General features: G+C 40.6%; 1 protein-coding gene across 7 annotated transcripts in view; it reads right to left on the bottom strand.

Moving 5' to 3' along the window:
- Jupiter (microtubule-associated protein Jupiter) overlaps nt 1-25089 on the bottom strand; it is a 398214-nt gene that overhangs the window by 81175 nt on the left and 291950 nt on the right. The window contains exon 1 of one of the 7 annotated variants that reach the window (XM_067142978.2): nt 548-639. The exons of the other annotated variants lie outside the window; for them this stretch is intronic. Coding sequence (XP_066999079.1) covers nt 548-609 — 62 coding nt within the window. The 5' untranslated portion in view covers nt 610-639. Of the gene's footprint in view, nt 1-547; nt 640-25089 lie in introns of those variants that run through there. 7 annotated transcript variants of the gene reach the window in all.

The raw sequence follows: 25089 nt of genomic DNA, 5'->3' as shown, positions 1-25089 counted from the left end.
ATCGTTAAACGAGATTTCCACTTCCGGAGGTGCATATGGTCCTGAGGTTCACTCATTCTACATTAAAAATGAGTATCAGGTTAATCCCTGGGAGCAAAGGCGGCCGGGCGTAGAGCTAACCACTCTACCCCATCAAGTACCAAGGATATGGATAGTGGAAGCCTTTACCTCCCACCCCTCCAAGAGCCTTCATGGCCTGTACGGAGATGACTTTGCTTTGCTTTACTCCAATACTGACTTAAAGTCAAAGGACCTCCCTCCACAGCAAGGAGAAATGAGCTATGCCTATCAAAAAGTAGTACACCGAAGTTATAGCAAAATATGTGGAAGCGTAGCGAAACAAAAAACATATGCAATATGGATAGACCTATTAATAATCCAGAAGTAAATCACGACACAATTTCGAGTATCACTAAGAACACCTATAACTAAGTTATGGTTGATGCACTGTGTACGTTCTTCATGGCCTAAGCTACTACATTTATGAACACGTTTCACAATCCACTGTATTAATCGCACTTATATTGGCGAAGGAGGCATTTCTTACCTCTTCTTGCCATAGCCGACGTTATCCAACTCTACGTGTCTGTAGGCAGCGTATACAGCCATCCTCGTGGAGTGAAACCGGGCCGAGCGGCACTGCAGAGTAACTACAGCGAGCAGAGCACTCGGGTTAGCTTATATAGCTTGGCGCTGCTAGAGCGAGCTTGGGCTCCACCTGGCGTGGAACGGACCCATCCCCAATTTGCTTCCTACAAGCCCTCAATACTCTTTCTTACAAGCCGTGGGCCTATATTTCTTTCCTTGTAATTAATAGGGTATTTGCCCTAATCGATAGTTCTGAGACACGACAGAAGAACTCGTAAAGCAGAACTACTAGCGGTGCGTACACACTTCTCTAGGCAGCACCACGGAAGAGGACCGACCACTTGTTCTCTTTAGACGGAAGGTCACCTGTTCCAAGTCACTCCCACGCTAAACAACATTTAAAAATATGGTGAACATTTCTGAGTTGTTAGAACACCCACCACTAAGACATCATTCAAGATGGGGGCAGCCAAAGTTGAACTGTGCTCGCCTCAGATATAATACAACAGGATGACAGACTTACTGTATTTCCACTATGGAGGCCTAACTGTACCTTGAAAAAAAATAGGCCACCTTCGCGGGCCGGGAAGAAAAAATCCCATGAACATTAGATAATGAAAAAGTACGATTGCTCAGATTTAATAATACTGGAGATGTTTTTGTTAAGATATAAAAGACGCAGGTTCAATTATATTAATTATATCTACCTTCGAGCCAGATCAAAGATATTTATGCTAAGCACTAATCCCGCCAATGGTTATTTCTTAATGGATGCACCCACTGTCTATCTTTCTTTCGGCACAGGTCAAAACAAAATGCAGCTTCCACGAAAGTTCTCATTCATGGCTGTGGCATTATGAAAACTGCTGAAAAATGGCTGGTGCTGGGAAACGACATTCGGAGCACGATTAGTGAGTGTTTTATGAAAGGTGCTACTCACATGGTCATTCGTGCTACAACTCCCTGGCTCAGTAAAGAAAACAATGGCATGCCCTCTGGACCTCACTGGCGTCGCCATTTGAGGATCCCTCTAGCCTGAAGACTTGCCATGCATGCACAGACATAGTTTAAGTTAATATCATTAGACTGAGCAAACTACGGAAATGGGAAGTAAAGTTCCTTTCAAGATATACGCCAAAACCTTTTACAAGTCGATATCTGATATTTAACATTGCCGGTATATTATATTTTAATCCATACTGCAGGAATATTCAGCCTGGGGATGCCACAAACCGCTCGACAGCAACGATAGAACAGTTGCCGCATCACGCATTTACTCAATCAGCTGTTAATGTGTACCTGTCCGACCTCGCTAGCATATGCTGCACTCCGCGATCGCTAGCATTTATTTACACGGAACATTTAAATTAGCATTTCAGACACCTTATGCTCTTATTATCGCAAGGGCAGAAATAATCTACAAACTCTGAGGAGATTTATGTCCTTTACGGTGAAGATGCGGTAACCGTTCGAGCATGCCAGAAATGGTTTTCTAGGTTTCGACCTGGAATTCGTCCCTTAAAGGACAAACCTCGTACCGGAAGACCCATTGTTACAGGCCATGAAAGACGTAAGGGCTCGGTTGAAAGCAACCGAAGTATAGCAGCGGGAGAAATAGCTAAAGTGCTGAATCTATCGTCTCGTAATGTAATAAAACACTTGAAGAGGCTTGGTTACATACTTCGTTGCGATGTTTCGGTGCCACATGAACTCAGTGAACGCAATTCGGTACCGCGCGTGACTCATTAAGGTATTTCCTAAACGTCTAGTGACGGGTAATGAATGAGAAGTGGACCATATACGACATTGTAAGGGAACAGTTATGGCGAAGAAAAGGTGAACCTGCACTCACAATTGCTAAACCAAATCTCCATTCAAGAAAAGTTCTGATTTGCATTGAGTGGGTTTGGAAAGGCATTTTCTACTACGAATTGCTTCCCGGTGGACAGATCATCAATTCAGTGAGATACTGCCCTCAGCTGGACCATCTGAAAGAAGCCACTAAAGAAAAAAGACCAGAATTAAACAATGAATTTGTGTTCCATCTTGACAACTCGAGACCACACGTGCCTATTGCGAATCGTCAGACTAGGAAACGTTACCTAACTTGCCCTACGTCCCTAATATCGCTCCATCTGATTATGTATTTATATCTATGCAGAATTTTCTGAATGGTAAGCGCCTTGCTTCGTTGAATGACTGCAGGACTATCGAACAGTTCATACAAGAAAAACCTGCAATGTTTTGGGAAACTGGTACTTTTAAATTGCAAAAAAATAATTCATAATGGAAAGTACTGTACAAAGTAAGACTTGGGGGATGAAATAATGCACATTTAGAGAAATCAAACTAATTTGGATTACACCCCAATGTAGATGTGAAAAAATTAATTAATGGTTCCTTTTACATGCTTCACTAACAGTTGATTGAGACACAGTTTACGCTGGTACATTATCACCGTTTCCCACTGCACCGACGGCACTGCTCTAGTAACCTATTCAGTTCTAGCGTATTAAAATGGAGAAAATGTAAACATAAAACACAGGTGTCCTTGCACTGGAATGACTAGGAGTTAATTCGGCAACATGACAGCCCACGCCATGATGCATAAGTTCTAGGCGTTCTAAATTGTGATACGAACGGACTTTTATCCCCACCAATAGGCCTACTACTTATACAAATAATTCGAAGTTCAAAAGCAAGGGTTATACGACAATTTCAATTACTCTTCAATGAAATGAGACAATACATCACGTAACTTCAGTTAAAACAAGCAAGTGCGAAATGCGAGAAATTTGATTTTATATTTGTGTATCAGAAATTCATAAGCAGGCCGGTTAAAATGCCTACGCGAGCCAGATGTGGACCGCGAGCCAGTCGCTTGACAGCAGTGTACCAGGTTATTTTATTTACATATCCACTTTGTACGTAGAACAGACAAGGGTTAAGAAAAATGCTAACAATACAGTCTCATATCAAAGCATTCGTTCGCAAGTTTCAGCCAGGTTGACCTCAAATTCCTACAAACAGAACTTCCATCCCTTTAAATTAGCGTTCGATCCCGGTCTGTTTGAGACTATGAGAAACGACCAGAATTAAACAATGAAGTGGTGTTCCATCATGGCAACTCGAGACCACACGTGCCTATTGAGAATCATCAGAAGTTAGAGTCATTTCACTAGGAAGAGTTACCTCACCTCCATTCAAGAAAAGTTCTGATTTGCATTGGGGTTTCTGCCATTTAAAATAATCTTGATCCTTTCAGTACGCGAAGGAAATTTATGCCGCCTTTTGACGCAGCTAAGGAAGTGTCGACAAGTTATTAATAGAATAGTTCGGTGGAAAGTGAAAATATGTCAGTTCGGGACAAACACTTATGCTTGCCTGCATTCCGAATCTGTGTATTGTGAAGTGTTTGTAACATTACTCCCTGAAGCTCTTTGCAAGTGATCGGTCAACTTGATCGAACTTTGTCGGTTTAATCTGCAATGCAACAGATGGTCTGCTGAATTCAGACTGAATTTTGTTGTGAAATCGAAACAGTAACAACTAGGACTAATTTTAACATTAGTTAAAATAACTTTTGTGTAATCATTTAGGCAAAACTGATCGCAATCCAATACAACGGACAGCAGGAGCTTTACTGTGTAGAAACAGGGGTGGCATCTCTGAACTTCGCATGACTCACTGCTCTGGAAGTAATCCCAGAATTAGAGACCTGGTCTTTGTTTGGATAAAGAAGGAAAACTCCGCCTTCACGTACATTAGATCTCAGCTTAATTTTGACGGAAAGAATTAAAACTACATACCAAAGGTTGGATGAAAGAATCGAGAACATAGAAAAGAGGTACGACTCAGTAAAGAGGTATGAGGATACAGGAAACAACAGTGTGTCTCAGAGAGATCTCATTCTTACTAAAGATGGAATAAATTTACATAGTCCCATCTCATGACATTTGATGCTTGATTAAAACTTGCCGTGTATTTTGTAAATATAATGTAAATAACTGACAAAGAAAAATATTCACAGAAAGAAAATAGTATTAGGTACAGACGGATTTTAAACACGACTACATAGCTGAAGGATATTTCAATTATTTCGCCTATTCTCCAACCAATCAACTGTGTCAGGAATGAAGCCATAAACGTCATATGCAACGTCAGCTAAACTAATGAAGTGTATGCGGGACAAGGCGTAGAGCGGATATTTCACCGAGCTGATATTTTATTGAGTGGAACTTTCGGGACGAGCGAGAGGATGTTTCACTGAGCAGAACGTTCACGACACCAGTCTGACGTTACAAGCGAAATAAGTAATTTCCTGCCGAGTTCCTTTACTGTAACTGCTAAGAAGCTCTTCTCCGGTCTATGTATAAGCGACAATATTCTAGGAACAGCAAGCTAAGAAAAGTTATCGAGAACAAGAAACAACTTGTTTCCACTTGTCTGGGCAAGACTTTCGAAATATTGGACTGAAGTCTACACCGGGTAGACACCAGCAGATGGCAGTTGCAACATAGGCTATGTTAACAGGAGAAAAAATATGAATCTGGCACCAGTACGGTGACACGAAATTAATTTCATACTTGGTAAGTGGCTTTCATAGAAAACGATATTCAAACTTAAAAACCGAAGTACAGGAAAAAGAAAAAAAATGTTAAATAACTAAACTAATTTTGACTAGTTTCCCTACCCTGACGTACTTGAAACAAACCCCTAACGGAGTAAATAGTAAAAATGTCTGTGGTACTAAGGCAGAACTAGATATAAAATAATAATAATAATAATAATAATAATAATAATAATAATAATAATAATAATATAAATTTAAGTTTTAATGCCAGTATGGTAGATTCTGCGACGAAGCGTATGGCAAAGCTCGGTACGATTCTAGTGCCCGTAGAATATGCTGTTTCCAAAATAAATATTCCGATATATTCAGTACATAGACACTGCAACAACCGAGTGATCTGTTTCCCGAGCTTGCGGAATAAATGAAAATAAAACTTTTTCCTTCTTATTATATTCACAAATGTTTGCCGTTTCAATTTAAAGGTCACTAAAGTAGTTTCAGCGAGCTCGCCAACTTTTCAGAACGTCCCCTTAAAAATCAAGCTCTCCGTATTAGCACCACAGATATGCGCCTTCAATGCAAACGGATGATATTGAAAAGGAGAGCCTTACTAAAATATCACTATTCGTATGTAACAGATTAGTTTCATATTATGAAGTGTGTAAAAAAAAAAAAAATTAAAAAATCGAAATGTAGTGACTATACAACTGCAGCGAGTACGGTATCCAAAACAAGGAAGATCCTTTAATTACTCAAATGCAGCAAAACGTTTTATTGTTAGTAGTTTAACGTCGCACTAACACAACGAAGGCTGGAAGGGGTGGAGATCAGAAATGAACTGTATGATTACCTGAAAACAGGACTGAACGAAGTATTTCATTAAACGGCAAGATGAACAGATAACATACCTTGTTCAGAAAAATTCAAAGGAAGACGAAATGTGTAATATGAAGTATTTTCCAGGACAGATCATTCTTTCATTGGCAATTTCTTAACCTACAGTGACGTGAAGTCGTAGAGCATAATTCAAAATTACCACTTCAAGAATGTCTAACCCTTAGTCCACTTTCTATATCGTCAAATTTTATTATACACATGGACATCTAAGACGCTCCCTGACGTAATAACCTCCAAAGATCCAGTGAGCGTGCTTTACAAGGGCGCAGAGATCTCCGCGGCGTATCGACCGAATGAAGTCACCGCCCTCTACAACCTCCACATACAGTACGAGTCCAAGGATAAATGCTCCACAAGCCTTAACCTGAAAATTTCCACATCATTGAGGACCTCATTAAAATAATAAAATAATAAAATAAAGAAATAATTGTGAAACGCAACTGTATTTGCACACATATATATTGCCGGAGGAAATCAGTTCGTTTCAAGAGTATACTTAAAGCTAGCGATACCCCATTCTTTCCAAATTTTTGTTAATGGAATTTTGACGCTACCCGTTCTAGACAGACCGTTTTCTCAGATCAATGATCGCGGCATTACATTACAGCACAGGCCATCCTCTACAGCATTACACAACAGAATTATACAAATTGGCAAGCAGAAGATAAAATCTAATAGAACTTCTGCGAGCCAGTCACCCCCGTGAACAGCCACAAATTGGAATGCAGAGTGCTTTACACAGGAACTAGTGTAGAGAAAAAAATTTCGGTAAGCATTTATTTCTCGGATCTTTACAATGCTGATCCTAAACTGAAGTTCCTCATTAAGCCCGGAGAAGCTACAATTGTGATAGGATCAGGACACACTGGCCTATTGATTTTTAAAGAAAATATGGAATCTCTAGGATTACACGGGCAATAAAAGAAGACCACTATGAACATGCGCTTACGTCAGCACGAGCATCGGTCAATGACATGAAGATGAAGGATATGAGTTTAGCATTGACAAATCAATAAGTGGTAGGTAGGCCTACTGCACACTAATAATTCTTGCCATATTGAGCCCGTACATTACCATGAAAGTTTTTACTCTATTATTCAATCCTTATTCCGGTAAGGACCAAATCAATTCATTTACATTCGAAGACATTTCTCCTTTCTTCAAATACGAAAGCTCAATATAGAATTGTCACTTGGACTCTGAAAGGGTAACTATTTGAACAACAACAAGTCCAACCAACTACTTTTGCGGTTTTCGGAGACGCCGAGGTTCCAGGATGTTCGGCAGGAGTTCTTTTACGTGCCAGTAAATCTACCTGTACGAGTCTGGTGTATCAGCATCTTCAAATACCACCGGAGTAAGCTGGGATCGAACCCATAATCACCTATTACTACCACCATCTGATCAACTACTTCCGGGTTATGTGAAGAGTTCTTACTTCATGTACTCTATAGAGGTCTGAATCACAACATGCGTGGCTTTGACATTTTTGTTGTTGCTATTTGCTTTACCTCGCACCGACACACATAGGTCTTGTGGCGACGATGGGATAGGAAAGGGCTAGGAATGGGAAGGAAGCGGCCGTGGCCTTAACGTACAGCCCCAGCATTTGCCTGGTGTGAAAATGGGAAACCACGAAAAAACCATATTCAGGGCTGACGACAGTGGGTACCCACTGTCTCCCGGATGCAAGCTCACAGCTGCGCGCCTCTTACCGCACGGCCAACTCGCCCGGTTTTGGTAACTGTAACAACTGTGCATTAGGAATTCAAAGGGGCTAGTTTAGCATGGTGGAGGTGGTGATTACTCTTAAGAGGAAGTACAACTAAGCAACCATCCTCTACATAACACTAATCAGAGAGAAAAAACCTGGAAGGGATCCGACACTTCGAAAAATGAAGGTGTCGGCCAAAGGCAAGGGCCACGAAGAGCGTGAAAATTAAAGACTCCCTAGGCCTCGAGTGCTCTAATATCGCCGGGGTCGGAAAAGAACAAGAGTTCGCCAAGGGAGATCGGATAGGATAAACAGCCCCGTGGTCGCCAACCCACGTTCCTAAGTTGGGAGTCCCTGGGACCCTTTTTAGTCGCCTCTTACGACACGAGATACCGTGGGTGTTATTCTACCGCCCCACCCACAGGAGGTAGTTTAGCATGGAAGCGACTTTGGTTGTAATGCCAAGTACCATTATGGAATTTGGCTGGAGTGGAAGTGGGAAAACTACGGAAGGCTACCAGCTATACTTTTAATCTACTTCTCGGTAGTATTTCAAAACTTTCAAACAATTTTTGCGGGAAGATACATCACTGTAAACCGTATATCAAGGTTACAAGAGAAGAACTAACAGCAGATCTAGCCATATTTTCGACTTATTTTTAAACCAACACATCTAGAAGGATATGCTGTCACTTTGGTCCTACACCAGCCAAAAAGTGATACAAGAAGAAAACAAGTACCCTATTTTCAAAGCTGTAAGAATAGATTTAAAGTGCGCTACAGGGACAAAATGGATTTCCAATCAAGAATTGTTTCCGAAGGAAGCGTTTGGAGAAATGTTTAATGCTACAGAAATAAATTAGGCTAACACAGGGACACTAATTTCACTGCGGTTAGTACGAATTTGACCAACTATTAAAATAACATTAACAATTATGAATAGTATGGCCCGAAACTTCAATGCTGCCGGCAAAATACGAAATGTTTCCCTACTTTCCTGCAAAAAAAAAAAAAAAAAAAAAAAAAAAAAAAAAAAAAAAAAAAAAAAAAAAAACAACTTATCTTGGTGAATTCCTTCCCAAGATCGGGATGATAAGTTCTAAGCCTCGACTCTTCTATCATCCCCTGGTGAGGATAACTGAATATGCGTTTTATCAGCTTATTCGAGCAGCACAGACGTATGTTCGAAGCAGCGCTTTTAAAACTGCGAGACGCCCTACTGAAGGGAAGTCGGTCCACAGCTCAGAAGGTTTTAGCTTTTCCACCGCTGCATCTTTGGTTCATGTTTTTTGCGATGCGTAAAGCGCTGCAGATTTTACCATCAACTTCCGATTTCCACTGTCAATTTCATTTCAGCAATTTTTCTATAATTGATAATTCACGTACAATTTGAGAGAGGCTTTGCTGGAGGCACAGTCTTGAACCGCGGCACTAGTAGATGTTCATTAGCTACCCCAAACACATCCTTTAATCAGGTAGCCGATTTTCTTCTCACTCCGAAGAGGAATGTCTAGGGTTCGATGCTAGAACGTCTAATGTCATTTCCGTAGGGTCTACTTCATACCTATTCACAATTTAACAGCTGTAATAGGTAGAATGAAAGTTTGAGAAAATTCAATACTCCTACTGAAGAATAAATAAGAAATATATCACCATTTTTCCCGGAGATAAACTCCAATCATTAATCTGAACCAAGTATTTTTAAGTTTTCAGAACTACAGCAGTAACGCGATTTTGCAATATTAATGGAACTGTCCATCTCCTTACCGCATACTGAACAATCCCCTGTAAAGCTGTCTGATGCCACAAAACTGAACACATACGAAACGAATATGCCTTAGGAAGTCCACAAGATCTAATCCAACTACGAAGCAGTTATCTACTTCGATTTTTTTGTTCATCCTTTATCGTAAACATCATAATATCTGAGAGTTGAAGCATGATACAGTCTAAACGCGAAAGAAACTGCTCTGAAGAAAGGAGGGCGTAACTCTACCACCTCTGCACCGAATCGGTCAACCGACACGTGTTCTCGAGAGAAAGGGGAACACATCACTCGCAAGTAAATATCCCACACCATCGTGAACTAGAATGGGACAAATTATATGCTACCAATACTCAAGCAGACACATCACTGAAGCAGTTGTCACCGGCCCATGATCTTGGTTATACTTTATGAAGCACACCGACATTTAACTCTGCAGTACGCTCCACGTAGTACACACGACAGAGTTACGTTCGGTACAGAAAATCACACTTGCCCACTGGCAAGTGTAACGATGCATCGCAGCTTGACCAGGCATGAAAATGAGTACGGCAAGCCAGTGAAGCAGACAGTAATTCTTGTTCCAGAACACTACCATAAGCACGTCCTGGAAGACGCAGACAAGACTTACGATATGAAGTACTACTTCAGAGAGTTTACCATCGTTAATATTTCTCATTGGACACATTCATGCTTACAGAAATAGGCAAAATACTACTTTCTCGTCTATTATAAAATGTTATTACTAGAGATATTTAGCAATAAGAACTTTCCTCATCAATTTACAAACACATTTTTTCTTTAAAAATATAAATAAAAGGCGGAATAAAATAATCCATAGCTTTACCCTATTTCTGTCGAATAGTATATTGCAGTTTTGAAACAATAATGCCACTATCACGGCAGATCAACAATAAGTGCTCTATGTGAATCACTAATATTCATTTAGCAATACCCGTTATCCCAAATCAAAATACGAGCACATACTAAACTGCGAGTTCTAAATTCAGAGTCCGCACCGAGGAGAGATTTTGAAGTCATCTTGAGTTTGGCTACTGTACAGTCGCTCAAAAAAGGAATGAGCGCATGGTATTGAGCAAGTTCATCACGCACACACTTTTCAGAAACAAATGAACCTATGTTTATTGTATCTGAAGGATTTGTACCTATATGGGAGATGAATTCTATTTTGATAATTAAAATTAAACCTGATAAAATATTAACCTCTTACCGCATACTGTGACATATGGCACACACCGGTTTTATTTTTATACAGCCTATATTGAAGTGTATTTTGTTACTGCATAGAGTGACATATGGTACACTATCAACGATAACTGGATGCGAGCAGCATGTGCCATCTGCTGAGGGAGTAAGGAACTATTTTACATTCATCCCTTATTCATTTTGTATTCTAAGCAGTTGACTAGATATCTGACCAAAAGAGAGGTGTATTTCATACAGTAATAGTTCGATTTGTGTTTTTATAAAATTACTGTGGAAGCATTGATATGTCAGGACATCTGTAAAGAGGTAACTTTGAACATTTGTCTACTGGAGTAATTATAATCTTCCAATTTAGGTTTGTGACAGATATGGCACAATATGCAGTTGTGACATAACCTATTTCTTGCTACTGGAAGTAGCACAGTCCAATCTCTTTCCTTTCAATTGGTTTACTGCAATGGATGTAGGGAAGTTTTATGCCTCTTCAACTCGCGTTCTAATTATACCCGACGGGAATATTAGTGACGACCCTGATCTAGCAATGATGATAGTGCATTACGTACAGAAGGAAAGAGATGACATTACAGGATTCAAATCAGGTCAAAGAAGTGATATCTGGTTGCTATGGAGAAGAAGATAGGGGAGGTGGGTAATATTAAAGAAGTATTAAAATTTACCTATGATAACAATAACATTTACAGTAAGATACAAAAGTTGAAAACTAGAAAAGCAGCTGGAATTGATAAAATTTCTGGGGATATACTAAAGGCAATGGGTTGGAATATAGTACCATATCTGAAATACTTATTCGACTATTGTTTGGTTGAAGGAGCTACACCAAATGAATGGAGAGTTGCTATACTAGCTTCTGTGTACAAAGGAAAGGGTGATAGACATAAAGCTGAAAATTAAAGGCCAGTCAGTTTGACATGCATTGTATGTAATCTTTGGGAAAGCATTCTTTCTGATTAAAGTAGACATGTTTGCAAAATTAATAGCTGGTTTGACAGAAGGCAGTTTGGGTTTACGAAAGGTTATTCAACTGAAGCTCAGCTTGTAGGATTTCAGCAAGATATAGCAGACATCCTGGATTCAGGAGGCCAAATGGAGTGTATTGCGATTGACCTATTTAAGGCATTTGATAGGGTAGATCATGGAAGACTACTGGCAAAAATAAGTGCTATTCGACTAGAAAAAAGAGTGACTGAATTGGTGGCTATATTTCTAGAAAATAGAACTCAAAGCTTTACCTGATCCTGTAATAATTAAGAGCGGAATTCCTCAAGCCAGTATTATTGCACCTTTATGTTTTCTTATATATACATATATATAAATGATATGTGTAAAGCAGTGGAATCAGAGATAAGACTGTTTGCAGATGATGTTATTCTGTACAGAGTAATAAATAAGTTACAAGATTGTGAGTGGCTGCAGGGTGACCTCGGTAGTGTTGTGAGATGGACGGTGGGCAATAGTATGATAAACGGGGTTAAAAGTCAGGTTGTGAGTTTCACAAATAGGAAAAGTCCTCTCAGTTTTAATTACTGCGTCGATGGGCTGAAAGTTCCTTTTGGAGATCATTGTAAGTACCTAGTTGTACCTAGTGTCATAAGAATTCGCTATTATTGCGTCATTTCTGAAACCTTTTGTCATTTTCATAAATTAAAACAACTTCTAAGTGTAGTACTATTAATTGGATATGTATAACCCTCTCTGAATGTACCGTTATGCTATTTTACGTTTCCAAGTTACCACTGATACAGTCGAATGATAACCGTTATTGCATGCTGTTCCATATATGGCATAAACCATAAACCAACAACAAAGATCTGCCAAATGAAGTTCAGATTTTTAAAACTACTTTTCCGTACGTCAGAACCCTATATTTAAGCAATCAGAATTTTTTCAGAAGAAACAAAAAGAAAAAAGAAAAAAAAAAAAGGGTCATGCAGTAAGCGGTTAAATGCGATAAACATACAATACCATGCCTCATTCTGAGTGACTTTACAATCTCCACATTTCAGAAATATGCTATAATAATAATAATAATAATGATAATAATAACGTATTTTCTCCGGAGAGGCCTCGTGTAGGTCTTTCGAGTTGACACTTGATAGGTGATTCTGCGCGTATGCGATGGTCGGAAATCGAACCCGGGAGCCCTTGGACCAAATGTTAGCATGCTAACCATTTAGCCGTGAACCCAGATCCTTGTTGAAGTCCGGTGCACCTTCTCAAATTCGACAACCACCATCACCTCTCAAATTCGAATCAGGATACATTGCAGTAATACGTACGCGAATGTATACCACAACTGTATTGTTTATCATTTACACGACCAAAGCTTATGCAAGACTGAGTCAAAATCTGCAGACCACCTGGCTAGGCCGCAATATTTTTTGGCGACGGACTTCCTGGGCAAAACCAGAGAGCGAGAGATCAGTCTGGGAAGTGGTTTGTTTCTAGTGTAAGCCTGAAGTAGAAGAATTTCATGCTAGAGATAGGCCTACTGGTATGAGAGAGTGGTGGTGTCGAAAGCAACCAAGGTCAAGAACAGTAAAAGAAATGACTCCAAGTCAGCACTAATTGAAGTAGGATCTACCTAGACGGAAGTTAACTATGGCATAACTATCTCAAGCATTTTTCGTGTATTTTTATCACCTCGTATCATTTGCATAGTCAAACTATGAGTATGTTTCACTTAAAGTTTCTGTAGCAAATATATCAAATTTCCATCTCTGGGTGAGCGTAACTGGTGAAATTGTGACATTTCTCCTCAATCATCTCGTAATCTCCCCATATTAGGAAATATATAAAATAAAGAGTATTGTCTGTACATTGCTCAGAATTTAAAAAGGATGGTATTTCTGTATCGATCGTGTCCATAATAGCAAGGAAATGCACTTTTTAATTTTCCGTAATTTCTGTCTGTCTGTCTGTACACGCATCACGAGAAAACGGCTGAAGAGAATTTGATGAAAATCGGTGTGTAACTCGGGAAATAAGTCGCTACAATCTAGGCTATAAAACTTATTCATGCTGAAATGGCAGTTTAGGGGAAGGCCTAAAATTTAATTCTCAAATATTTATGTTATTAGTGGCCCTATCGACAAATACTTTATTTATAGATTACATTGTAGTTCCTTATTTCCCGACTATACGTAATGATTTTCATTCAATTCCACCTACCCATTCTCTCGTGACTTTGCGCTGATATGGACTTAGCAACAAAAATCCAAATTCATGAATATCACTTGTCATATCCGGTACGGTAGAAATGTATGACATAAATGATCGGAAATTTAAATATATATAACACGAAAGCACTCACCCACACTTAGGTCCCCTAAAAGACAGGAGGAACATACGACATACGTCTTGTTCGGAGTCCTTGGTTCGAAGTCTGTCATACGGTTGTCTTACCGAGCCAACAGTTGAGAGGTCACAAAATGTACGGGACATAGAGAAACGTTTCTGTTCTTACCACGGACTTACAGTCCGAAGAGGGTTGAGAGTAATACAGAACCTAGTTTCTTTAGTATGTGGAAGTAATCCTAATTTAAGTAGTGATCTGGTAGCCACATTTGTGAAAATGGGGACATACGCTCGCCTCGTATAAAATTTTTCAAAATAGCATCTGGAAGCAAACGTGTCAACGTTATGGAGGTGCAAGTCAAGAAGATAAAGAAAATGAAGGAACTTGCCAGTTAAGGTAAGATTCACTTTATCATAATATAACTGTTTGTTCGTTCTTTTGTTCGCTTGCTTGTTTATTGGTCAAATCGAATGCTCAGTTTTGTTTAACACAGAATACTTTATTGGATTTCAGCAGCGTAGTGTGGCAATAAACACCATCTTCTGATACAATTAGCTGTTGTATACGTATTGTATATTATTGTGCTCATTATCTACTATTTACGAAGTCAGTTTGGCAGATGTAGGGGATACACAAATGAAATGACGTATGGCTTTTAGTGCCGGGATGTGTCAGAGGACTTCGGTTCGCCAGATGCAGGCCTTTTGATTTGACGCCCATAGGCGACCAGCGCGTCATGATGAGGATGAAATGGAGACATACACCCAGTCCCCGTGCCACGGGAATTCCCTGTCGGGAATCAAACCCGGAACCCCTGTGGCCAAAGGCCAGCACGCTAACCATTTAGCCATGGAGCCGGACGGGACACACAAGCAAATAATTGTTCGGTTAAAACATATCGCAATCTCTAAATTCCTTTGGAAAGCGCTCCCGCGATCTGAGAGCAGGTATCTGTGACGTCACGCTCGAATAGACTATGACAGCAAGCCAGCCGTTGTAGGTAACCTGTTATAAGGTGCGATTTTATTCCATCATTCAGCTCGTAATGCGAAGCACCTCTCTTTAAAATAAACTGAAGTTGTGTGGGTCTTCCATTAGTTCAAATGGCGCATGGCTTTTAGTGCCGGAAGTGTCCGAGAACAAGTTCGGCTCGCCAGATGCAGGTCTTTTGATTTGACTCCCGTAGGCAACCTGCGCGTCGTGATGAGGATGAAATGATGAAGACGACACATACACCCAGCCCCCGTGCCAGCCGAAATTAACAAATTAAGGTTAAAATTCCCCACCCTGCCGGGAATCGAACCCGGGACCCCTGTGACCAAGGGCCAGCACGCTAACAATTTAGCCATGGAGCCGGACTTCTATTAGTTGATAACAATACACAAAGGTCTCCTATATCAAGAACACTTTCTACCAGTCACCAAAGTGTTTAAGAGATATTGCTTGAACATACTTCATGACTGTTCCGGAACTGTGAGAAGCTTGGTATTCTAATGCAAGCAAGCAAGCAGTTTTACGAGACTGCGGACACTGATCTAAGAAAGAGGAGCCCCATTTTTACGTTGACTGCGAACTACAGGGAAGCGACTTGTCATTCCACATATTCCACGTACATTGGTCGGAACCAATTAAGTCAGTGTTGCAATCAACTCAGTAATTTTCTCATGTCATGGCACTGCGACTTTACGGGATATGTACCTCTAGTGCCCGAATGATAAAAACAAAGATACAATTTCTTCTGGCAATTACTAGCTTGGTGTTTAGGAGTTGGGGAAAGCGCAAATACTCAGTCCCCGCGCCAAGGGAATTAGGTAACCGATTATGACAAATCAAATTGAATCAAATAGAATAGAACCCGGGACCTATGATGATCGAACGCCAAGACGCTCACAACTTAGACGTGGAGCCGGACATAACCCAAGACTACGTTATCTGAAATTCGTGATATAGGCCTACAGAAACAAACAATAAAAGAAATGGTAGCATATAATTTGAACAATTATATTAAACATTCTTTTCATAAATGTAGCGAAAAATCTAATGTAGAAAAAGGAAAAAAAATAAGGCCAGGGTCAACGAAGTCCGAAGAGTCATCGATCCCTGCTGACTGCTTCAATTACACGACTGGTGAGCAGTTCCGTCCCAACGCTTCCTTTAAATGCGGTACCGTTACATCTAGGCTTTCTTATTAGTGGCAGATGTAAAACAATTCGCTAGAACACGTCTACAAGCAGTCAGGTGTAAGTTACGGGTTGCGCGTTTAAGACACAGTGTTCAAACAAAGGCAGAACTGATGTGAGAATCAAGTAACCAGGAAATTCACTGAGTGCCTGTCGAGAGGAAGAAAAAGAGATATTCCGTATGGAGAAAGAGTAGCAAGAGATTCTTAAAAACCAAACAAAAAACTCAGTTAACTGCAAGCATTATTTAGTCATATACTTAGCTAACATGTTCTGTCTGTACTCTAAATATGAAGCGTCCTCAGAACTCTTCAACAGATGAGAAGTATAATTCATACGCCAGAGCACTCAAACAAGCATTTGAGAGAGCATATCGAAGCAGGCAATGTACTACTCTCATTCTGCAATCCAGATCAGGCTTATGTAATGTACATGCCAGAAAGGAATGCAAACGGAAAAAGTTATCGGGAATTTTCCCGTTCAATTCCAAGTTCTTTCTTCGCTTCCTTTCCGAATTCCCGAAATTTTAGCAACTGTTCTGAAATATTGGTAAGAGGTCGGAAAAAAAAAAAATCTTTAAATAACCGTTCGCAATATACAACCTCATTAAGTCTATCTTCGGAGAAGCCGAAGTACCGGCATTTTACCCCGCAGTTCTTACATAGTGACCTTTGTAAACACGACGAAGCCGCAATATCTACCGAAGCCTAGATCAGGACTCATTCCAACCATGAATGTAAGTATAGGTATTAGATGTACGTACGGAGGAATGTAACTGAAAATAAATGTCGAAATTACTACTCGCCGTCCAGTTCATTCATGTTGCAACTAATTACGGTATCATCTGACGTATGTACATAATAAAAGTACAGACTCTTCTACTGAAAGATCCCTAATGTCTTCCTCCATTCCTTAAATAATTTGGCAAAATGTACGAAATGCAATACTAGCTTCTACAACAACCAGCACAGAGCAAATCTCTAAACTTTTAACACTCTTAAACGCCGACCGACGCGCGAAAGTAGTGTCGTCATTGGCTTCCCTCCACAGTGGCTGCGGTTCAAACCTCAGCCAATGCAAGCGAGATTTTTCTAGTGAAAAATTCCGTCCATGAAAAACTGGAGGTCCCGAGGCTATGATCACAATACCAACAGCCAAGTTTTCTTTCTCTTGAATTCTAATTGGCGACATTCAATACAGAACTCACAGCAGTATGATTTAAAATGGTTCATTAAGAGCAGAAAGTACAAGCGCCTAATTAAACAGTAACCACCCACAGGCCATTAACAGCAATCCATCAGTTAGGACGAGCAGCAGAAATTAGGACTGAGATTCTTCTACTCCATCACCGGAACTTCAATTCTAAGTTAATCGGTTTCGTTCTAAAAGAGGAAGGGTTTCTTTTTGATATTGGTAAAAACGGCTGTAACAGATTTCTAGACACAAGCAGCGGACATTTAGCCTCCCATGAAATGCACTGTTCAACTACTTATCTAAGCAGCAATTTTCCAGTATCCGACCGAGATATAAATCAAGGACACCGCGCTCCGCTTCAGGTATCAAGAACGATGAGACGAATACCAAAACCAGAATCGACGTCGTAATTCAATACCGACGTTCCGCATGACACTGAACACTTCCTCAATAATAATATGCAAAGGATGAAATTCCAGTTCCTCAGATTCTATTACATGGCCACAAAAACAATGCTACAAATATGCATCTCAATTTGATAATTCACTAGAATCAAGGACGAACAATCCAGAGTAACACGACACGGTAATCCGTATTCGCAATTAGGGTGAGCAAGTGAAGTCCAAAGCAGCCTTTGCCTACTAAGCTCAAAGTTACTGCAATACAACATATGACATTTGGATTCATCACAGTGGAGAAATGCATTCGGTATGCCAACGATAATGAATCTCTTAACATTGTTAGTACGAAAATATTCACTAATGAGTGAAATATTTCAGTTTTATTACGTTAAAATGCGTCTATGCGTTTTGATCAGAAGTAGTGATATCACGTGTGATGTAGAGATGCAGAATGGTAGCAGGATTCTTGAAACTAATGGAGAATGGATCCTACCCCCTGCACACGTGTAGCTCGAATATACGAACGTTCTGAAACCTGATAAAGAGGATCCTCGCAGGCGGGCGAGAACAAATGAAGGAAACATTTGAGCCTAACAACGTCAGAGTATGAAGCTGGAATAGATTTATGGAATATGAAGGTAAGCAATGTGAGTTAATGATAAAAGTTCCTGCAGTAGCGATAGGTAACTGCAGATGAAATTTTTAACGCATTATCCAATCCACTCACAACCTTTAATATACAGCAAATAAAATACGTTTAAAATGAGTACATTTCGAAGCATTGCCTTCCTTCATCCTTCCACTCTTATTCACTGTTATTCGGAAGTCAGTACTTCGTTTAATTCAAATTCAGTATTGCCCAAGCTTAAAGAAATCTCTCATATTAACTTGCAGTGTGTGTGAAAAACAAAAGATAATGTTAGCTTTTAATGCGTTTTATACATTTGTAAAAGTATTCCCTGACGTACAGTAAAAATAGTGAAGTTTGATCTTCAGTTTCCTCAAAACTCGTGACCTAACTACCTTTAGCCGCACATCAAATCATTATCACAGAACACTGAAACTGAATAACTTGAGACAACACACATGACTTTCCGGAACTGTGATACATTAGAAGAAAAGAAGGCCAGGTATTGTGACATCTCTCTTCCACATTACTTTCAAACAATTTCTTCAGACTAAATGTGAGAAGACGACAAATGAATCTTCAGAACTTTAAACGCTTGCAGTTTTTGTCGAGCACCCCGACAGCAGCAAATAAATTAACGAAGATAGCTTTAACCACCATTTAGGTCGACTGTCACAACGACAGAAAAGAACGAACTCAAAGAAAGAAGGTATAAGATCCAAGAACGAACCTCGGGACTGGCACTGATTCGCGCGCAAAAAGAAAAAGAAAAAAAGGCGGGATAGGAAAACAGGGCTCTGATCGCATTTCATCAATAACCGGGCGAGTTGGCCGTGCAGTTAGGTGCGCGCAGCCTTGAGTCTGCATCCGGGAGATAGTGGGTTCGAGCCCCACTGTCCGGCAACCCTGAAGATGGTTTTCCGTGGTTTCCCATTTTCACACCAGGAAAATGCTGGGACAGTACCTTAAGGCCACGGTCGCTCCCTTCCCACTCGTAAGCCTTTCCTATCCCATCGTCGCCGCAAGACGAGTGTTGGTGCGACGTAAAGCAATCAAGATTTCAGCGAGGGGAAGCTATCTTATATACGAACTAGCTGATGTACCCGTGCTTCGCTACGGGATTCTCAAAAAGACTGACTATGCAGTTTTCCTAACAGAAGACAACATAGGTCATTACAAAAACGTCAGTAGACATGTAGCGATTAAGAGCAATATTATCATAAAATACTCGATCAAGTGAAAAACCGCTCATTTTCTCACATTTAACGAACAGTACTACGGTGCCGATCTGAAAGTCCAAAGTTCCAGATCTGGAATGACCAGGACGGTAGAATGCCGTGAACACTCCCACCTTATTCCGTTAAATATGCAAACTGATCATTCCAATCAGTGCCTCAGAATGGGATTGAATAGCTCGAATGTTATGATGAACCAGTGTATTACGTACCAGTACTATAAGAAAATTTATGAATCAGAGGAATGGTATGCTAAAGAAGAAAGTTATCCATCTCCCCAGCTACTTCCCGCCAATATTCAGGCAGGTTGTTACACTCAGTGCGACCGGGCGAGTTGACAGTGTGGTTTGGGCGTGCAGCTGTGAGCTTGCATCCGGGAGATAGCGGATTCGAACTCAATTGTCGGCAGCCCTGAATATGGTATTCTATGGTTCCCCATTTTCACACCAGACAAATGCTGAGGCTGTACCTTAATTAAGGCAAAGGCCGCTTCCTTCACACTCCTAGCACTTTTCTACCCCATCGTTGTCATAACACCTATCTGTGTCGGTGCGACGTAAAGCAATCATAAAAAAAAAAAACCCTCTGTACGCAGCAGTAATCCTATCTATCGGCAACAGAAGACACAAAGAACATCACAATAGTGATGGGACATTCGATCCATTTTACTGAATCGATTCATTTGACTGTTCACGTTACTGAATCGATACAGTGATCCGATTCATGGCACACTAGTCACCGCTCCTACTACATCTGTGTAGTATGTACTGGTAAGACAGCAGCAACAGCATTCAGTGCTCGCAGCTGCCATCAGGTCTTCATACTATGAACTCCTTTCTTAGAAAAAAATCCTAGTTACTCTAATACATCGAAGGTTACCGGCGACGCAGGGTGGGAAAGGTTAGGATTAGGAAGGTAGCAACCATGGCCTGAATTAAGGTACAGTCCTCGTATTTCCTGGTGTGAAAATGGGGAAACTACGGAAAACCGTCTTAACGGCTGCCGACGGTGGGATTCGAACCCATCATCCCCCGAACACAAACGCATAGCTACGCGATACTAACCGCACGACAACTAGCTCAGTCATTTTTGAAAATATGCATTTTTCTATCAGCTGAGGATTTTTTTTAAATAGTCATTTTGTATAGGCTACCCGAGATGTACAGTAGCCCGCTGGTTTTCTGATTCAACATACTGTTGGTTATGTTATTGCGTCTGTCCACATATGATTGAAGTCTTGTGTAACGATGTGACATATGAACTGAGCCGTCCTTCCCAATATAAAACAGGTACTTTTGAGTGATCATGAGCATGACTCATTGTCATAGGGCAGGCTAGAGTCGAGTTTAATTGTCAAATGTCAACTAAGTTATAATACTAAGATTAATTAAACTAATAAATAGTATAACCTAATAGCCTACCTACTTACTAACTACTTCAGAATTATGTTTTGACTACATTTTTAACCAAACCAAAAAACCAAACCCTATGGCACTACAGCCCTTGAAGGGCCTTGGCCTAGCAAGCGACCGCTGCTCAGCCCGATGGCCTGCAGATTACGAGGTGTCGTGTAGTCAGCACGACGAATCCTCTCGGCCGTTATTCTTGGCTTTCAAGACCGGGGCCGCTATCTCACCGTCAGATAGCTCCTCAATTCTAATCACGTAGGCTGAGTGGACCTCGAACCAGCCTTCAGGTCCAGGTAAAAATCCCTGACCTGGCCGGGAATCGAACCCGGGGCCTCCGGGTGAGAGGCAGGCACGCTACCCCTACACCACGGGGCCGGCTACATTTTTAACACTGCAAATAAATCCATCTGTTATTTAAACCTCCCTGTAAGAGGAGGACAGTGAATGCAAATGGGCATTACTTTCAAATGAGCTGAGCTCGAGAGTCCATTATAGCATACGATTATTTCAGTGTGCGATGGCTCACTGTATGTCTCGCTGCAGCGGAAGCTCGGCTCCCCGTCAACGTCCAGGGAGTGCGCAACTCAGCACTGTCCGCTGGGAGTAAGCTGAATCGTGTGCCGTGAGTTCGCCGTTCCTGTGAATCGATTCACTCGGAAACTTGAATGAATCGATACATTGCTTCGAATCATGCATTCAGTAACCAACACTCCATCACAAACAATGGTCAATGTAATGTTATTGTCAATCAAATTTATGAGCTTTTAATATTGTAGGCCTTCACATTTAGTTTTCTTTCGACTCACATTACGGCGTCTTGTAAAATTATTTATAGTGTAGACTGTAGTTCCTTATTCTCCGACTATTACACACGGATTTTCATTAAATTCTGTTTACCCATTTTCTCGTGACTCGGCGCTGATATGGACTTAATAACAAAATCCAAATTCATGAATATCACTGTGATCATAGCCGGTTCGGTAACAATGTGTAAGACAAATGATCGGAAATTTAATGGTATATAACTTTAGTTATGTAGTATTTATGGATACAATCACTAATAACAAATATACATACATATTCATAGACCATTATGCCTTTCAGCGTTCAGTCCGCAAGCCTCCGTGAATTTATTAAACGTCGCCAAAACACCGTATTTGCAACTAGTTCTGTGGCCTCATTTAGTTCTATACCTCTTATCTTTAAATCGTTATAAACTGAGTCTAACCATCGCGGTCGGTCTCCCTCTACTCCTCCAACCCCCCATAACAGAGTCCATTATTCTCCTAGGCAACCTACCCTCCTCCATTCGTCTCACATGACCCCACCACCGAAGTCTGTTTATGTGTACAGCTTCATCCATCGAGCTCATTCCTAACTTAGCCTTTATCTCCTCGTACCGAGTACCCTCTTGCCATTGTTCCCACTTGTTGGTACCAGCAATCATTCTCGCTACTTTCATGTCTGTTACTTCTAACTTATGACTAAGATATCCTGAGTCCACCCAGCTTTCGCTCCCGTAAAGCAAAGTTGGTATGAAAACAGATGTAAAGATAGTTTCGTGCGGGAGCTGACTTCCTTTTTACAGAACACAGCTGATCGCAACTGTGAGCTCACTGCATTAGCTTTACTACACCTTGATTCAATCTCACTTAGTTCATTACCATCTTGGGAGAACACACAACCTAATTATTTAAAATTGTCTACCTGTTCCAGCTTTGTATCACCAATCCGACATTCAATTATGTTGAATTTCTTACCTACTGACATCAATTTAGTCTTCGAAAGGCTAATTTTCATACCGTACTCATTGCTCCTATTTTCAAGTTCTAAGATATTAGACAGCAGGCTTTCGGCACAATCTGCCATTAAGACCCAGTCGTCAGCATAGGCCAGACTGCTTACTACATTTCCACCGAACTTAATTCCTCCCTGCAATTTTATACCTTTCAGCAGATGATCCATGTAAACGAAGAACAACAAAGGTGAAAGATTACAGCCTTGGCTAACCCCTGCAAGTACCCTGAACCAAGAATTCATACTACTATCAATTCCCACTGCAGCCCAATTGTCAACATAAATGCCTTTGATTGATTTTAATAATCTACACTTAATTCCATAGTCCCCCACTTCGAACATTTTCCCCCTCGGTACACTGTCATATGTTTTCTCTACATCTACGAAACATGAACACAACTGTCTATTCCTCTCGTAACATTTTTCAATTACCTGGCGCATACTGAAAATCTGATCCTGACAGCCCCTCTGTGCTCTGAAACCACACTGGTTTCCATCCAACTTCCTCTCAACCACTGATCGCACCCTCCTTTCGAAGATGCCATTGAATGCTTTGGCTGGTATATTAATCAATGAGATACTTCATAGTTGTTGCAATCCTTCCTGTTCCCTTGCTTATAGATAGGTGCAATTACTGCTTTTGTCCAATCTGAAAGTACCTTACCAACACTCCATGCTAATCTTACTACTTTATGAAGCCATTTCATCCCTGCCTTCCCACTATACTTCACTATTTTAGGTCTAATTTAATCTATACCGGCTGCTTTATTATAGGAGTTTATTTACCATCCCTTCCACGCCTTCAAGCGTAATTTCATCATTTTCTTTCTCCCCATGAGCTTGGCTGTTCGCGACACCAGGATGATTTCCTTTTACGTTGAAAAGATTTTAAAAATATTCCCTCCACCTGTTCAGTGATTCCCTGGGATATATTATGAATTCACCTGAATTACCCAAAACACTGCTAATTTCCTTCTTCCTTCCTTTCCTAAGAATCTTTATTACTGTCCAGAAAGGTTTCCCTGCCGCTTGACCTAGCCTTTCCAGGTTGTTACCAAAATCTTCCCACGACTTCTTTTTGTATTCAGCAACTATTTGTTTCGCGCCGTTTCTTTCATCTATGCACAATTCCCTGTCTGCATCAGCCGCTGTTTGGAGCCATTTCTGATAAGTTGTCTTTTTACGTTTACAAGCTGCTCTCACTTCACCATTCCACGAAGATGTTCGCTTTTTCTCATCTTTACACACAGTTGTTCCTGTTGCTACTACAGCATCCCTATATGCCACACGTTCTCTATCTGTATCTTGAACCTGCTGTCTACTGTTCAGAACTTGTTACTAATTATATCCATGTACTTCTGCCTAATTTACTCGTCCTGGAGATCTTCTATCGTTATTCATTTACGGACAGATTTCACTTTCTCTATCCTAGGCCTAGAGATACTTAGTTCACTACAGATCAGATAGTGGTCTGTATCATCGAAAAATCCCCCACCCCCAAAAAAACCGTACATTCCTAACAGACTTCCTGACTTAGAAGTCGGATAATATAGGCTACAGTCTATTATGGATCTGGTGCCCCTAATCTCCCATGTCTAGCGGCGAATAGTCTTATGCTTGAATGTATTCGTTACTGCTAAACCCATACTAGCATAGAAGTCCAGTAAACGCTTCCTATTCCCACTAACTTCTGTAATTTACCAATCACCCTTTCGTATCCTTCAATTCTACTTCCAACTCTCGCATGAAATCTCCCATTAGCACTATCCTATTCTCGATGTTGAACCAGACTACGATGTCACTCAGTGCTTCATAAAACTTAACTTCATCGTTATCTGCACCCTCACATGGTGAATACACGAGGAGAGTTCTAGTCTTAATTCCTCCAACTGATAAATCTACCCAAACCATTCGCTCATTTACGTGCCTAACAGAAACTAAGTTGCACGCAATAGTATTCCTGATAAACAGTCCTACCCCATGCTCTGCCCTTCCCTCCCCCATGCTCTGCCCTTCCCTTTTTAACACCCGTCAAGTACATTTTATAATCTCCTATCACTTCCTCGTTATCTCCCCTTACCCGAATATCACTTACTCCTAGTACATCCAGATGCATCCTCTTTGCTGACTCAGCCAGCTCTACTTTCTTCCTTCCATAAGCCCCA

The sequence above is a fragment of the Anabrus simplex genome, chromosome 3, assembly GCF_040414725.1.
Source record: "Anabrus simplex isolate iqAnaSimp1 chromosome 3, ASM4041472v1, whole genome shotgun sequence".
NCBI classification, from domain to species: Eukaryota; Metazoa; Arthropoda; class Insecta; order Orthoptera; family Tettigoniidae; genus Anabrus; species Anabrus simplex.
The sequence above is the reverse complement of the archived record's forward strand: the minus strand, read 5'-3'. Positions and strand labels throughout refer to the sequence as shown.